The sequence below is a fragment of the Falco rusticolus genome, chromosome 7 (assembly GCF_015220075.1).
Source record: "Falco rusticolus isolate bFalRus1 chromosome 7, bFalRus1.pri, whole genome shotgun sequence".
NCBI classification, from domain to species: domain Eukaryota; kingdom Metazoa; phylum Chordata; class Aves; order Falconiformes; family Falconidae; genus Falco; species Falco rusticolus.
This window is the reverse complement of record NC_051193.1, coordinates 49,472,847-49,489,167: the sequence shown is the minus strand read 5'-3', so window position 1 is coordinate 49,489,167 and position 16,321 is coordinate 49,472,847. Positions and strand designations below refer to the sequence as shown.

General features: G+C 42.0%; 1 protein-coding gene across 6 annotated transcripts in view; it reads right to left on the bottom strand.

Moving 5' to 3' along the window:
- Positions 1–493: 493 nt before the first annotated feature.
- CAPN3 (calpain 3) overlaps positions 494–16,321 on the bottom strand; it is a 31,612-nt gene continuing 15,784 nt past the window's right edge. For 2 of the 6 annotated variants that reach the window (XM_037393473.1, XM_037393476.1), the window contains 16 exons: positions 16,043–16,128; positions 15,229–15,306; positions 14,611–14,771; positions 13,853–14,022; positions 13,186–13,197; positions 11,806–12,014; positions 11,084–11,120; positions 10,002–10,019; positions 7,376–7,453; positions 6,631–6,688; positions 5,964–6,028; positions 4,867–4,935; positions 4,220–4,298; positions 2,535–2,651; positions 2,135–2,193; positions 494–1,500 (listed from right to left, as the gene is read on the bottom strand). In XM_037393473.1, coding sequence (XP_037249370.1) covers positions 1,474–1,500; positions 2,135–2,193; positions 2,535–2,651; positions 4,220–4,298; positions 4,867–4,935; positions 5,964–6,028; positions 6,631–6,688; positions 7,376–7,453; positions 10,002–10,019; positions 11,084–11,120; positions 11,806–12,014; positions 13,186–13,197; positions 13,853–14,022; positions 14,611–14,771; positions 15,229–15,306; positions 16,043–16,128 — 1,323 coding nt within the window. In that variant the 3' untranslated portion in view covers positions 494–1,473. Of the gene's footprint in view, positions 1,501–2,134; positions 2,194–2,534; positions 2,652–4,219; positions 4,299–4,835; positions 5,775–5,963; positions 6,029–6,630; positions 6,689–7,375; positions 7,454–8,710; positions 8,851–10,001; positions 10,020–11,083; positions 11,121–11,805; positions 12,015–13,185; positions 13,198–13,852; positions 14,023–14,610; positions 14,772–15,228; positions 15,307–16,042; positions 16,129–16,321 lie in introns of those variants that run through there. The other 4 variants (XM_037393478.1, XM_037393479.1, XM_037393474.1 and 1 more) reach the window with 4 other exon arrangements.

Below are 16,321 nucleotides of genomic sequence, written 5' to 3'. Positions count from 1 at the left end.
ACAACATTAAGAACTTTTTAGTCAAAAGTTTTTCTGTTTCTTGATGACCTTTCAGTTGAATGTGCTATTTACCAGAATAACTTTGAGTGGATGTTATGATTTGGTTTTACAGTTTTGCATTACAGTAGTGGATTGCTTTGTTACTTTTCACCACTAGAGAACTAAGTGGAAGGTTCTCCTGACAAAGTCTGGTCTCTTCACACCTTTTTTTGCACATTTTGTTTTTCCTTCCAGTTTTATGTTGATCAGCAATTGACCAGTTGTGAAAGCCTGTCATCCTTAAAGCTGGTAATGATGGAACCTGTCAAGTTCAAGTGCTTTTTTGTAAATGCATTCAAGGAGTGCACTGGCAGGTATTTGAGATATTAAGCTGATCTCATGCTTGCCATAAAACCCCAACAGCTGCTGTATATTCAGGAGAATGATGGAAGAGCGATCAATGTTTCATCTTCTGCTGTTCTTTCAAAATAAAAACAAAAAGAACCTCTAAAAATTAGGCCAAAGTCCAGTTGATTTTATTTTCAATTAATTAAACTGATTGTACTTACACATTCTAATAACCTTGCCAAAGTGGTCATGCTGACATAGTGTCTGATTCTGCTGCAAGTCACATCTTACAATAAAGAAATACAGAATACTGTCAGGAAATCAGACCCTGAGGTGGGGGGAGAGTGGGTGTGTAGATATATACATTTGTATGTATAAGAGGGTTTATGTCTCAAATAGGAAACAACTTTCTCAATGTTACAGAAAATGCAGTTACAATAGAAAACATTCCAAATGTCCAATGTGTAATTAAGATACTATGGCAGTACTAAAAATGAGAGCAAATTGCTTAGTTCCAGTACTTTTGCTGAAGCACTAGACTAGGCTGTACCTAGATACTGCAGTCTGTTGTGCCTTACTGCCACGTTCCTAGCATAGCAGGGAGCCAACCTGCACAGCCACATCTGTAACAACGTGATTGGGATGCATAATATTAATGTAATCTGGCACAGTCTTGTGAAATATTCAGTCAATATCATGAAGAGGCTGTAATTGATAATATGAAAAGCAGGACAAGGAGTTAATGACTAATTACAAGGTGGTAGTGAACACCTCTGACTTTCACAGTTAGATACAGTCCCAATTCTGCTTGACTTGAGGGAAGGCTTTTCCAGGTGTCAGCATAAGCAGAATAACAATGCATGCTCCGTGTCTCAGCCATGCAGAAAAAGCTTAATTCAGTCATCAATAAATTAATCCTTGTTGCCCAAAGGAAAATGCCAAGAAATTGTAACAGTAGTTACAGAATATGCGCCCTGGTCTGCCTACTGCAGTATGGTCGTCTTTTTTTTTTTTCCTAAGGGCTTCTTCCCATTATCTCAGTGACCGAAGCAAATAATTGGGAAATGCTCTTCTTTGCACTTGGAGATGAATGGAGCTAGTCACTCAAAACAGAGGTCTTGATGAAGGTAGACGCTGGCTCTGGTGTTACGCATACATCGTGAGCTGCAGCCACTGAAAGAAGAGTTAGAATAAAAGGATGGAAAACTGGTTGGCATCCTCCAACAAATCGTACTTGAGACATCACCATCTCTAGCTGGAAGGCAGCTCCTTGCTGACACTTGGTATGAAGCATAGTGGCAGTGGGGAATTTTAAGCTTCTTGCTCCTATTCCTCCTTCACTTGGCAAAAAGTGAGGGGTCTTTTTAATGGCCTACTTAGCAAAAAGACATGCTTTTAAGTTGAAACTTTGTAAGTCGTCTTAGTAAGAATTTAAAAAGGTAAAGAAAGAACTATGTTAAACCCTGTTATCATTTAATGCTATATCAGTAGGTTTGATTTAAATCGCCCTTTTAAAAAAAAGTCTCAAAAGTTTTGTGAAGCATTTCAAAGATGATACAAAGAGTCCGCAGCTGTGCTCTTCAGCACCAACTGGAGTCTTACAGAGCAGCTGTTACTGGCAGATTATGGATGTTTTCCATGTAAAGTTGGTAGCAAAATTTTTAGGAGGTTTTGCGACCTCTTACCAACTGGATGACAATTTCAGACCAGTTCTTGTAGGCTCCTTTGAGAATGTGTGCAATGAATAATACGACTAAAATTTAGCGTTGTGACATTGTGTTAGAAATAGTAGCGTAAAGCTGTTTACCTCCAGGACGTTGAGCTTAATGATGCCATCTCCATCTTTATCAAAGGCGTGGAATGCCCCTGAAGCAAGGAAACAAAAATATATGGAGTAGATTAAATTGCTCTGTGTGTAAAGGTAATTCCAGGTAGTAAATCAAATTGTGCTCCTGGTGTGTTATACAGACTTGTGCAGGTGTTTACTTATGTGGTCATAAAGTATTTCTGCATACGTGTTTACCTTAGCCAATACAATGGTTTCTTGTGTTTGTATGAGATGGCTGTCATATTTTAGATTCCCTAAGCACACGTCTTTAATTATTAATACCATATATATAGGCAGGAGTGCTTTAAACAAACTTCGCTTTGAGTATGGCTGCATTTTGGGGGCGAGGGGGGGAAGTACAACTGGGGCGGCCACTCACTGAACATGGCGTCCAGGCGCACGAAGCAGCAGATGAAGCTGTCAAAGTCGATGTTCATGTTTTTGTCAGCGTAGCGCATGGTGATGATGTCGTAGAGCTGGTTGTTCAGCCGAAACCCTGCGGAAGAGCAGAAATGGGGCAGAGCTGTGCCACGGCGGGGGAGGCTCTGGGACACCCAGGCCTGTGGCTGCTGTTCGGCCGTCGGCGCTTCCTGGGCCCGGCCGGGGCTCGGCCGGAGGGTCCCGCTGCAGCCGCTACATGGAATGAAGGAAAGCTGTGAGGAGCTTCCCTGTGTCCAGCCGCTTTCTTAAGACAGTAGTAATATTCTGAAATCGCAGTTTAGGATTTTTGTTATTATAATTTAGGGTATTTAGGAGAGCCAGCAGCACGTGAGTTACCTCACGCTGTATCAAGAGCAGAGGGCTGTGCCCAGCAGTCTGCGGCTTAGCTGGGCCTGATAAGAGCAAGGGAGCAAAAGCTGGGCGACAGAAATGCAGGAGGAGGTCGCTATGAAAACAAAACTACACAATGGTCAAAAAGCAGATGAGGAGGTAACACCTCGGCAGGACGTCAGGGAAGCGTGGCGCTGACGGCTTGTGGCCGTGCTTCCTGAGGACTCTGTTGTGGTCTAGGTGCTGCCGGCTGTTGGATAAACGTGAGGTCATGCACAGCCTGCATAAGAAACCTTTGTTGTGGAATGTGTTCTCGAGTCTAAAATCAGGGCAGGAGGTATTAAAATAATTTTTTTACATTGACAGCTTTCCTGGTGAGAATGGAAACCTGGAAAATAAAAATGACCCGTATTTCTACTGCAGCAGGAGCCCAAATGCAGGTGTAGTTTTGTCCTTAGCAAAGGATCGAATCACTGATGTTTTGTAAAGTACAAGATAGCCATCCATTTCTGTTCCTTGAACTGGAAAACAATGTGCCAAAATACTACTGAAGTGCCACTGAAATCATCCCATCTAGGTTTATAGGGACACTACAGATTTTCTGATTAAAGAAGTCATCTTGCTCCCTTAGAGAGCTGATAAGGACATTTTCTGGGGGAGGCCCGCTGTCGAGGGGAAGGAGCACACTGGTGTGTTTGAGACAAGAAGCAAGAAATGTCGAGAGCTTCTCTGCTGAACAAATTTCATTAACTGCAGGTTTTGCAGAAATTCTTTTTTCTCACTGCAAAGGTAGAAGAGGAGACTGAGCCCACAGCAGCTTAATGCCTAAGAAGCATGAGCAGGACTCAGGAAATGTCCATTCAGTTGCCTCTGATGCAAACTTGGACATTGACCTGCTGTGCCTCGGATTTGGTGCCCGTACACTTGGGTTGAAGGTTTTCCACTGTTCTTTGTTTGTTACTTATGCAAACATAAAGAATCCACAGCTTAAATGAGAGCAAATGTCTTTGGCACTCCCTGGTCCCCCTGAACAGCAGGATCCTGAGCGGGAGATACTTAGGACAACAGAGCATCATTCATTGGAAAGTTTAAAGAGCTGAAGAGATCAATTCGGTTGGAAAGACATACAAGGCTTGCTGTTTGGATATTTGAGAAGCTCTGCTGGAGAAAAAAATTTACTTATAAATTTCTCCAGGGTCAGTCTTTAACAGGCATCACAGTGTTCCTGATTTCACCCTGTGATACATCAAACAAAATAAGGTTTCTTCAGCTGTTGGACACTGGGGGAAGTACCTGCATCATTGACGGCATTGCGCATCTCGTAGCTGTTAATGGTTCCTGAATGATCCGTGTCATAACGCTTGAAAATTTTCTGGAAAAAGAAAAAAAATACACAGTAGAAAGAAAAGCTTATACTAGTGTTGAATGTACCCGGTGACTGGATATGGGATGTGTGCCTCAGGCACCTGGAGGTGTTGCTGTTTGCCTTATATTGCTGCTGCTGGGCAGTCTGGGTTGTTAGCACTTGAACTCAGTCACAAAGGAAAATAATTCAGATCCATACCATGAGAGGCAAAAAGCTCATCCCTTGAGACTCTCCTTAGTTTAATTTGAGTTTACACTCTCTTTTGATTGTCCTAATTAAGCTATTTGTGAGGCCTGATTCTTGTTCCCACCCTCCTCCTCCTCCAATTTGTATGCCTCTGTGCTGTTGTCATGGGGGAAGTTCTTACATGACTTGGAGCTTCAGAGATTCAGGCTATTTGCTTAGGCTGTGAGTAGGGTGAATGAAAAGAGATACTACTTTTCTTTTTAGAAGCTAATTTTCAATTTTATAGGTTTTCTTTTTGTTGTAGCATATGTAGAGAGCTCTAGTTTTCCCACACAAGCTTTTGCGCTGCAGAAGCTGTGAAGAACAGCACTGTGAATACCAGCAATACCTGCCAGCTTTTAATCTTGTCCCAGAGATGTCGAAACTCATCAAAATTTATCTTCCCTGAGCCATCTGTCTGTGAGACAAACATTCAGGTAAAAAACCCACAATATTTTTAAGAGAAAATTAATTAAATCTGCAGCTACTGGTGAAGGGGTGAATGTGCAACTAAGCTCAGGATCTTCTCGATGTTACAGGCTGGCTGAGCTGTGCAGTAAAATATTGTGAACGTTTTGGTTATTGTGCATAGTATTTTGTTTCAGGAATGTGAAGCACTATTTGTATAAAAGCAAACATCTAGTACAGGAGAGATGCTTGCTCCTAAAGTACATAAGCAGAGGTTTAGGTTTTTTCCAAATACCTCCAAATGTGAAGCTTACCCAACATGTTCTAAGACAACTGAGCTTTATCCTAGCTTGAAGCTCTTTCTGCCTTACTTAAAATGAATTGACAGCTAAGCAAAATGTTGACTAAAGCCAGTTACAAAAATGTGTTTGGGTTGCAACCATTATGGCTCTGGGTTGTAGTTACAATTTTGTTCTGGTTATGCTTGAATGCACTTATGTTGTCTCAAAATCATGTGTTATGTCAAACAAGAAAACTGAGTGATGTTGTATCAGAGGTAGCCCCATACGGCATCTTGTAGTGTGTTTTATTATCCCTACTCTGAGACAATTTCCATATGTGTTGCATGCTAAGCACCCAGTGGAATGTGTAATACATTATAAGCTTAAAGATAAGAGAGAAATATACTAAGTCTATTGAGAAGAACCGTAGTCTGTTGAGTTGGTTTAAAAAAAAAAATAGTTTTAAAATCATGCTTTAGCACGTGAGCTGCCAATCCCTGATTGAAGGGTATCATATGGACTGACTCATTCTGTAGTTTTCTGTTTGGGGATATTTTCATCATGCCAGCTATATTGAGATGACCGGAGTTAAGGTGTGCCAAACCAGGAATGCTGTGTTATCTGACTACAGACTATAATGTACTGTTCTGCTTCCCTGGCTTGCTAAGGGGTGTGTGGGTGTGTGGTAGTGGTGGGAAATACAACCCAAGTGGACTGCTGTGGTATCAAGCACTCCACCTTCACCAGAAAAGGATACATCCATTAAAGCAATCATGCTGCGGCAGGATTCCAGTTCAAATCCTTCTGTCTTTAGGTCTTTATCTGAAATAAATTATCCCAGGTGAAAACCAATCATGCATGTCAGCAAGCGCTTCTTCCTCTTAGGTGTAACTGTACTCAAAGTTGAAGCCAAACCTACTTCCTTCATATAGTAACAAGGGAGCGGTAGAGGAATCTGAAAAGACTCTTAAGTAATGGTTATTGCTGGTGAATTAGAGATTACTTTTCTTGACCTGTTATACACAGTAAAAACTTCTGGAAAACTCTTAACTTCCTTGTAATTAAGCAAGCCCAGGGTCTGTAGGCTGAAGTTTGCTAAAAAGGGGAAAGGTCTGCCCCTCCATTAGATTTTTATCTTTTTTAAAGGGCTTTTGCAGACTGCTAGAAATACTGTATTATCCTGTGTGGTGCTTCCAACAAACATTTGCTCATTTCTGTGTTATCAGTACTTGATCACCTGTAGAGAGCATCTCTATGAAAAGGTCAGCTTGCTAAAGTCTTGGATGCAAAGTCTATGGAAGTATAACTGAAATTTGTGAGTTTGAAACCATAAATAATTTTTGGAGTGCAGCTTGGGAGTGGAAGGTTACATTATATCACAGATTTCTTTTTCCAGGGTTACTGAAAAACATGCTTAAACTCACGTTTTTTTACAACATTGTTGAGAACATTCCTGAGTTCTTCAGCATTGATCTCCATGTCCTGGTGGGAAATGTGTTGAGAATACCATTAATTACAGCATTCCTTATTAAGCAGTTTATTTTATGAATGAATATCCTACACGTATGAAGTCTTTGGTCACTTTTCAGTCTGGCATATACATGCTTCAAACTAGAGAGCATTCTAGTTCATGCAAACATTCACCCACATCTTTCTTGAGACTGCAAGATCAATCTAAAGTTACCATACATTATTAAAGTACAACTACAAGAACGACCAATAATCTCAAGCCACTTTGCAAACCAAAAAGCAAAATGTGAAAATCCCTGTAACCTATTTGCAGCCTCTTGACTTACACAGTTCTTTGATATGTTTTACTTTTAACTTCCCTCATTAGGCATGTACTGGAAAGCATTGCATTTCTAACTTGTTTATACATGCTATGCAAAATAGCATCTTGTAGTAGTGATAGAAGTAAAAGCCTGAATTTAAATAAGGCTCCCTCATATACAATGGGAATAGCTTATATGTACATATGAGGATAGCTGTATATTTAATTGGATTTTGATTTGGTTTTGCTTAGCTTCAAGTCTCAAAGGAAATTTGATGGAAGGAAATTCAAAGTAAATTTTAAAATTCAGTGTTTTGAATCCATGAAGCAGTTGACTTAGGTGCTGTTGTCGCTAGGCTGCTTTGATGGCAGATGACAGGGATCAGTCGCATACTCACATCCCCAGCAATCTGTCGGAAAATATTCCTGAACTGGTTTTCCTCTTCACTACTCTCACGAGCTTTTGCTGAAGGACGCTGAAAAGAGACAAGCAAAGAAGAGGGATATCCCCTTAGCTCAGCAGGGAAGGGAGGGGGCCTGGATGTCTCACTTGCCCTTACGTAAGGGAACCTCTTTGTGAATCTAGAGATCTTTGGTGGGATGGGTTGTCCTCCTGTTCCTTTCACCTTTTTTTGGTTAAATGTGTTCCTTGGCAAAACTGCTGAGTAGTTAACTTCATCCCATTGCTCTCCTTTCTCTTGGAAGGAGCTAAATGATTACTTTCACTGACAGATATTTATCTTTTAATTTTTTTGTTTCAAAACATTGCAAAGGAGAAGTTGGAGCAGAAGAGGCCTATCTGCTCCATAGCCGCCCTGTAGGCTTTGAATTGCCCAGAGAGACTTGGGCTTGAGAGTTCTTTGTAATGTGGGAGGCCCCTTGCTGGAGAGAAGCAGCACAGGAGACAGGAAAGCAAAAGTGAAGCTTTCTCAGACACATGCAAAGAGCAAGCCTGAACTCTGAGGCTGGTACTGAAAAAGGAAACCATAGTTTATTACAGGAATTGTGTGTAACAAAGTAAAATTAATTTCGTAAGTTAGTTCTTATTTTCATTTGAGAAAAGTTAAGGTTGGTTCACGCTTCACCACCTGCACGCTTTGGCAGTCATGTAGCAGAAAAGCACACTCCCTGCAATCAAGACACTCCAGCCATGCCTCTAGATGCCCCAAGCCTGGATGCAGGCTGGCTGTTGCATCTTGTGTCCCTCACCCACCCGCTGGCAGAAACTGAATTTTGCTACGCTGCTTTCCTCCTTTCTGGTAGTGAGAGAAAAGAGGAGGGATGCAGTAGCTCCTGGGTTTACTCATCCTTTTCTCCTCTGCCAAACAGGAACTGGTATAGGGATGCGTAATTTGTAATGGGGAGAGGCTGTGATCATTGCCAGAAGCTCCTGAAACCCCTTGAGTGCAATTTATGCATGTGCCCTGTGTAAAGCGGGTACCATGTAAGGGGCTGAGCAAGAGTGGATTGAACTGTGTTGCTCGTGGTGAAGGGATCTCTCACAGCTGGGATCCTTGTATGAGAGAGCAACCAGGAAATGTTTTCAATGGACTAAATCCTCCAGCACAGGTGTTAAATAACTGAAGGGGTAGTCTCTGTTCGCTCATGCTCATTAGATCCACATAAACCAGATGCAAGTTATGGTAAGATTTGATGAAAAGCTGTTAAGTATCTTAGGACACTTCTTTGCCCCATTCCTGCGCTCTACCCAGCCACTTTCATGTTAGTGAGACCAAGCCCTATTTTCCCCTTTGCCACTTGCTGCAGAAACCTTTTTCTCATCTAGATTGGTTTTTTCACCATCTTTGCCAGCATCTTCATCTGCTGTCAGCTCCTTATTGCTGTTTGCTCTGTCAGAAACAAAGATGATAGGCTAGAAGAAGAAGGAAGAAAGCAAAAGAAAAATGGAAATTACACAAGAAATATTGGGAGGTGACACAAGAAATATTTGGTGACAACCAGTTAGTGGTAAAGCACATGCAGCAACAGCTCCTGTCCTTGAGAATGTGACCAGGGAAGTTAGAGCTGGGAATAAAAGAAAAAAACAGACAGAGGAATTTCTGAAGTTACTGCTCTCCTCATGCTAAAACAGCTGCAAAAGCCTTTTTGCAAAATAGTGCAATCTGTTTCTAGCTTTCCTTCTCAGAAAGCAAGTAACCATTAACTGTTTAAATGGGTTGTGTGGTCTCCCCATCATCACCACCCCTGCAAAATGAGCCTCACAGATTATCAATTCTCAGTTAAACTGATGAACTTGACCCTTTCTACGACGGACAGTAGCACTGAAAAAACCCAGGATTGGAATCCTACACAGAAAGGGACTATTTGTGTAGGAGCCTGTTAGTTATGCAAAGCATATGTGCTTTCTCTGTATTAATTCTTGAAGCAGTCAGCTGTAAGGAGCCACATGCAATTGCTCTGTTTTAGTGCATTTAAAACAGGGAAAGCTGCTACAAGATGCGAATCTGTTACCATAGAGTATGAATTGCAGGCAGCCTGTGTGGAGATTGAAACGTCTAATTACATTTTCAAGGTCCTAAATGTGTCGTGTACAATCAAAAGGAGAATCTTGGACTTTGGTGAGGAAAGAGGAAATGTAGCTACTCCTCAGGAAAGAGGAGTTAGCTGCATTAGGCAATAGAAAGCAAATGTGAGGGCACGTGTCTGGAGAAGGGGTGCTTTTCACCGAATGCTGTGTCAGGGTGCTTGTGAAGGGGCAGGAAGGAAGGGCAGTTTGAGCAACCCAGAGGATCAAGCTTATAAAGCTAAAATGTTTCTGTTACCCTTTTGCCCCCCCCCCCTTGAGTGAGAGGGGTATATGATGCTAATGCTATTTCATTACAATGTAGCGTAGAAAGATAAAATCTTTGCTGCCTGCAAATGACCTCTTACCCTGTGCACTTCATTAACGAGGTCAGTTTCCAGATGAACAGAAATCACAGTAACAAGGAACTCTGCTTCTGCTGCATGCATTGCGCATGCTCTTTGCCTTGCTGGCACTCAGCACATTGCACAAGTACTCACCTTGCCCTTTTTCTTCTTCTGTACAAAAAGAGACAATTATTATTTTTTTTAAATGTGTCTTTAAATAGAATTACAGTTTTTACCTAGATTATGCAGAGCTAACGACAGGGTTTTTTTTCTATTGCCCTTTCTGACATTTATTTTTCTTGTTCCTATATTCATACTTTTTTCCCCCATTTCCTGTATTCACAATTTTCAAATCTCAAAAAATTAGGGAAAATGCTCCCACCAAGAAATTGCATGCTGAAGGACAGAAACTGCAGAAACTATAGCAAAACAGTGTCCCATCTCATCTGGGGCTTTGTCTGCCTGAGTAAAATTTCTGTTGTATATTTACCCCTGACTATTCCTTTTCTTTTTCCCCACCTGTCAATGCACTGGAAATTGGGCTTCTCTGCCCACACATCAATGCTATCTGAAGTGGCAATGAAATTCCATCAGATCTGGACAGATACTTTGTTAGCACAACAGTAAATGAAAGGGGAACACTTCTGAGCAAGGTTTGATGAGCTCAACTCTGTGCAAGAGCATTTCCTCTGATTTCCTCCTTCCCCACCCCCAACTAATTACGCTGTATATAATCTAGTATATTCCCACAAAGATGTATAAAACCCCAGGATAAAGTTAGAGCTTGTCATGGATGCTAGTTGGAACAGAGTATCATTAAGATCCCTTTCCAGAAAGCATGTACTTCAAAATAAAGCACTTCTGCACTTTTTTTTTTTTTTTTTTTTATTAGGTGCAATGCCAATTTCTCACGCGAAATATCTTGGAGCACAATTAGGTCTCCCCTAGTAAATGAATAATCTCACTGATGAGGCAAAGGCAGTACTTAGCATCCAGCTGCTTTATGTCAGGAGCAGATTTCAAACCTGGTAAAAGATTTTGGTCTGACCAAATCAGCAAATAGTGTATATAAAGTGTTAATAGAAGTATCTTGATGAGAAAAAAAGTGGGAATTTATGCTCCAGGAGCTGCCACGTGGCTGCAAAATGGTTTTCTGCTGTAGGTTTCCCTAGATGTGATGCTCCTCCTCTCCCTACCCCTGTTCATGTATGGAAGAGGCTCAGGACAGTACTTACCGATGGACGTTCTGCCTCAATCATATTTTCAGCCTCCCTAGAAGAAAGCAGAAAGTAAATAAATCAGGAAAGTGACTGTTACCAACGTTGCTTGTTTCTGTAGCTGATTTGTAAGCAGCCACTTGAACCTTCCAAACAGCCAGCGGTGTGGGCTGGCTTCCAAGCAGTACAGCTGCAGGCTCCAGATGAAGCTTTTTCCCAGTTTGAGCTGAGCATCCCAAGTACCACTTCCAGAAGGGCTTACTCCTCTAAAGAGCCTAGATAACACTGACAGCTGGGACTAAACCAGGAGCTGTTTGGCTTAAGTAGAGTCACACTAGCTGCTGGGAGCTAGTTGAAGAGCAGGATAGAAAAGAACTACCTACTTCTGTGTTTCATTCATGACTGAAATTAGATCTGCTTCAACGATCTGTCTGGCCAAAATTTCAGCCAGTGGCATATAGCAAAAAACCCCCAAAGAGGTTCACTTTTATTATTAAAAATGGCTAATGGTATGTTTACAAAGGATGTTCTGCAAGTAGTAAGCTTCTCCGAAGACAATTCAAAGCAGGATCTTGTTAGACTATACGGGAAGTCCTGGGAAATGAGTTTGCAGCTTGGAGTTTCTAGTGAGGTTAAGAAAATTACAAGCAGGGTGTATGGAGCAAACTGGAAACATGACTTTAGCAGACTGGCAAGCTCACCTCCACCTTTATGGCCAGATAAATGAATCTGCAACTTACTCTGAAAGACTTCTTTTCTCTGAGAAGACCCTCAGGATGAATTCTCCCTCCTGATGGGGTTCATATGTTGACGGGATGATGACATACTCATTGGGTGGTAACCGGAAGCGCTCGGAGATTTCTCGCATGTTTATATAGGTTTTACTTCTAGCTTTGGAGGCATTGTAGAGGAAAAAGTCCTTTTGCAGGTGGTGCTTAGTACCATGCATCTGCAGAACAAATAAGTCAATTTGTCTTCAAGGAAGTCTTACCCATTCCCCAGGTGGCTTGTTACGCGGGCAGTACATAGTTGGGACAGAAACCACAAATGAAGCAAAGCAGCAGCTTAGCAAGCAGGGAGCTGTCAAGGGATGGTACCTGGTAACAGATACGGAGTCTGTCACCTTTAAGTAGCTACTGGCTGGGTCTAGTTGGCTTCTGAGGGCTGCCTCAGGACCCACCTGCAGAGCATTGGCTGACCTCTGCTGTGTGGGCACTTTTATCTGGCTGTTTTGTTAGATGTTAAGTTGTGTGTAACCAAAGTTCATCTACTTTCCTTGGAGGGTGGCATGGCAAGGTATGGTATATGCAAGCTCCTGCATGCAGTGTGGTAAGGTGAAGGTGTTTGCAGTGGGAACGTGCCCTTGCCTGGATGAACCATGGATTCTGTATCTGCTGAAGAAACATGGTACATTGCATTGGTTCACATACGAACATTAAGTCAAGAATTGTGGGCTAAGAACGCTTGCAGGCTGTTTTCTGCAGAAATAACCACCTGTAAAATAGTCAGCAAGGACAACATTCAGACTGTTATCTTCATGTTTTCCAGGTAACATTGCCTTCAGGTGAGATTGTTTGCAAAACTTGACACCTAAGATTCACAGCTGGCAGGCTCAGAAAACCTTTAAATCTGTGTACTTATAATACATTTTCTTCAATGGTTGAAAATACCATTGATTTTCCAAACAAATTCTAATGCTAATGAGGAAACTCTGTGGCTGCAGGATATGGTCCACTGGCATTATTTGCAGGAGGAAATGGAAGTGGTTTAGGGTGGTTCTGCATGGGGTGGAAAGGCAAAGTGCTTGCTGACACCGCTTCCTGCAGCACAAGCTCACTGACCAGCCCTGCAAGCCACGGCTGGGTCTCATACCGGCTAGAAAAGAAGGACTGAGGAAAAGGTGCAAGTGAAAATCAGGTGTGGGTGAGAAGGAACTGAAAATTGCTGGCGAAGTGTTACAAATAAACACTCGAAGTAGGAAGGTTAGCAGTTTCACGTCTGTTACATCCCTGAAAACAAACTTGACCGGGCGGTTTCCTGCTGACTTACAGACAGGCACAACAGTAACACTAGCTGTGAGCATACACCGAGATGTCAGGCTGCCTCCGCTCTGTTCATACCTCTTTGGGCACCTGGGGGAGAAACGGAGAAGAAACAGTCATAGCCGCTGGGCAAGTCCACTTGTTTGTAGATCACACACAAGAGTGTTCACATAGATTTCTGGGGACACAGCCAGTAATTAAACTGCCCCGAGTTTAATTAATTAAAAATTAATTTTAAAATAAATAATTAATTTCTCTCGTCTTTTCTAGATTTCTTGGGATCTACATGAGATCCACTAAGGTCTGAACTAAATATGTGCAAGGGACAGGGTAAATTGACTTCTTCATGAAGTTGATAGCAGGGACAGAGGTTGATTGCTACGTATGCATTATGGATGTCTGTTTCCTTTTTTACACTATTCTGCCAATGAAATGCTTAGTTTCAGCAAGCATGAAAGGGAGATTGGAGAATATATGGGGAAGAATATGTTAAAACCTGGCATTAAGTCACTATAAAAGCCTAAAAAGTTTGTTACTTATAGATGGAGTAAAGCCTGAGGTTACTAGAGTTTGAATGCTTACAAAGCCTTGAATTTCCTTCCTCTCCTCCATTTTCCCTGACTTCCTCACAAAGTAAAAATTGCAGTTGATGTAATCAGGCTGAATGATTCAGTGACTCTCCTGGTGAATGCATACTGTCAGGATTTGCAACCACGGTGCAAAGAACAAAGTCTAAAGCTGGTACCTCATAGATGGCAAAGCCAATCGTGTACAGGTTGGCTCCCAGCTTGCGTTCTTTCCTCCTATTTTTCTGCATCAGTGCGACGAGGAAGCTGCAGACAACCTCTTCATCCTCAGGATCATCATCTTCCTCCAGGAGCTTCAAGCGATACTGGGGATTGGTCCAAAATGTATCTGTGAAATCCCAACGACAACCCAAAGCAAACACATAAAGCTTCAGTTTTCTAATGATACTCATTACCAAAGAGAACTTTTATGTTCCCTGCCTGTGGGTCCTGAGGGAAAGGTTAAAACTGGGCTAATGCATGTATTTCTTTTTTTAACATATTATGGATTTTACATAGTTCTAACAAAACTGCACAGCAAAGGAGGATATAAAATGAAGAACTGACATCTGACAAACTTCCAAAACACCTAAAACTATCAGAAAATGGATTTCCCAAGTGAAATCTGTTAGTGTGTAACTGTTGCACTGTGAAGTATTAGAACGATTATTTTCTAATATAGTTAGATATTAGAAAATAATTATCATTAGATAATAGAAAAATTAGAATGATTTATCTTTGCCAGGCCTGCCTTTTGCACTTGTGAAGTGCTGTCACAAACATAGAAGATTACCAGCCACAAATTCACGTACCTTATCCACTGGGGAAGCAAGGCTTTCCCTGTGGCTGAGCCCTGATCAGGCTGTGGTATGACAGCCCGTGGGATCTAACACAGACCCCATCAAAGAGGCTGTATCTCTCAAGACCCATTGCTTACCTGGATAATTGCGGCAGCCTCCAGCTGAGCAGCCTCTCACCCAGCGCCCTTCGTTGACTGACACAGTCCAGGTCTGGAGTTTATCGGCTTCCAGAGTATCAGGCGTGAGGTTACAGATCTCAAGTTTTGTGAAGTGCCTCATGAAATCTTCAAATGCTATCCTGGAGGAATTGAGGGGAAACTGAACCCGGATGGATTTACGTGGTGGGTGGTTGTCTGAAAGATCCTGGTGAGGTGGCAGAGGGTGACCGATGATGCTGGCACTGTTAGGGCAAGTTTGCAGTGGGAGTACCATGATTTTCTGATGCATTTGGCCCACTGGTTGGCCAGTTAATGTGGGTGCAGCTCCAAATTGGGGGAATCTGAGCTGAGAGAATGGTACATAGGAAGGGTGATGGAGAGCTTGTGGAAGTGTGGCATAATTAGGACTGTGCTGGTGGTACTTAGTAAACCCTGGTGGGAGAATGAGTGGATTGCAGAGTAGGACTTATTTAGAATATGAAGGGAAACAGGGATTACTGCAATAGTTTTAGCAGATTTAAGTAGTGCAGTGTGATTCATTTTTGCTATGGTTGTGTATCTCCTAGAGAAGCACAGGTTTTTAACTGATATTCTCACCAGAACTCGCCATCCTCGACGATCTTGTGCTGCAGGCGGATTTTCTCTTCTTCATTAATGAAGTTCCACTCCTCTGACCTTCAAAGGAGTTAACAAGTTAGATTATGATTTGCAATTCAGTTTTCATGAAGATTTCTACTCTTTACTGTAAGCCTTGTAAAGTAGAAATTCAAGAGTCATCTTGCTACATCCATATAATATTTTCTTTGTGAGTCTTGCAACCGATTGTTGTTCTCAATGCTACCCTCCTCTCCACATGCCCAGATTAAAGAAGCAATTGCCCTCCTTCTCCCCTTCAGACTTCCTCTTAGCAGCTCTCAGAAATCTGAACTGAGTTCATTTTATTAGTTTGAAGAAAAGAAGTGTTTGCAGACTTATTGCTGGAGTAGCTGTTGAAATTCCTTTCTGTAAGACCTAATGAGAAGCTTTATCCAAATTTGCTATGTACTGACATCTTGCTTCATCCAGTTCTCTTATAACTTAACAGATCTTTCCACTGTCACATCTTGTTCTGAAAATGGACATTGCTGAACTTTCTAGACAGTAAAATCAGATTGACTGTGCCACTAGAATGGTCTGTCTCTGAATTTTCATTGATTGAAGCCCCTCAACATCTTTTTTAGGTACTCTTTACAGTTTCAGCTAAGTGCTCAGCTATGATCGCCTTCAGAGTGCATGTGTCAAAATGACAGCAAAGACAAATCAGATACCTCATCATTAAATGTTAGGGTCATGCCATGCACAAGCTGCATAAGGGCAAATAAAGTTGCATATTTTTTTTCCCCCAAATCACATGGAGTGCTGTTTTACTCACTTGTCACTCCAAGGTCCGTTCCATTCCACCTGCCCCCAGGGGTTTCTCAGCCTTACCAGACGTATTTTTTCCCCTTTAAATGTTGTCTAATTGAAAAAGAACAAGAATAGACTGAGAGTAGCTTCAAGAGGAAGCATTCTGCCTGTCAAATCACTGATACCAGCCCCTCCAGTGATGGTGCTTTCCTGGGCCATCACCCAGCCTGACCTGCTTGGGGTGAGTCGGGGAAGGCTGTAAGACCAGGAGGTGGCTGGATGTGGCCACCTTTGCCCAAGTGGT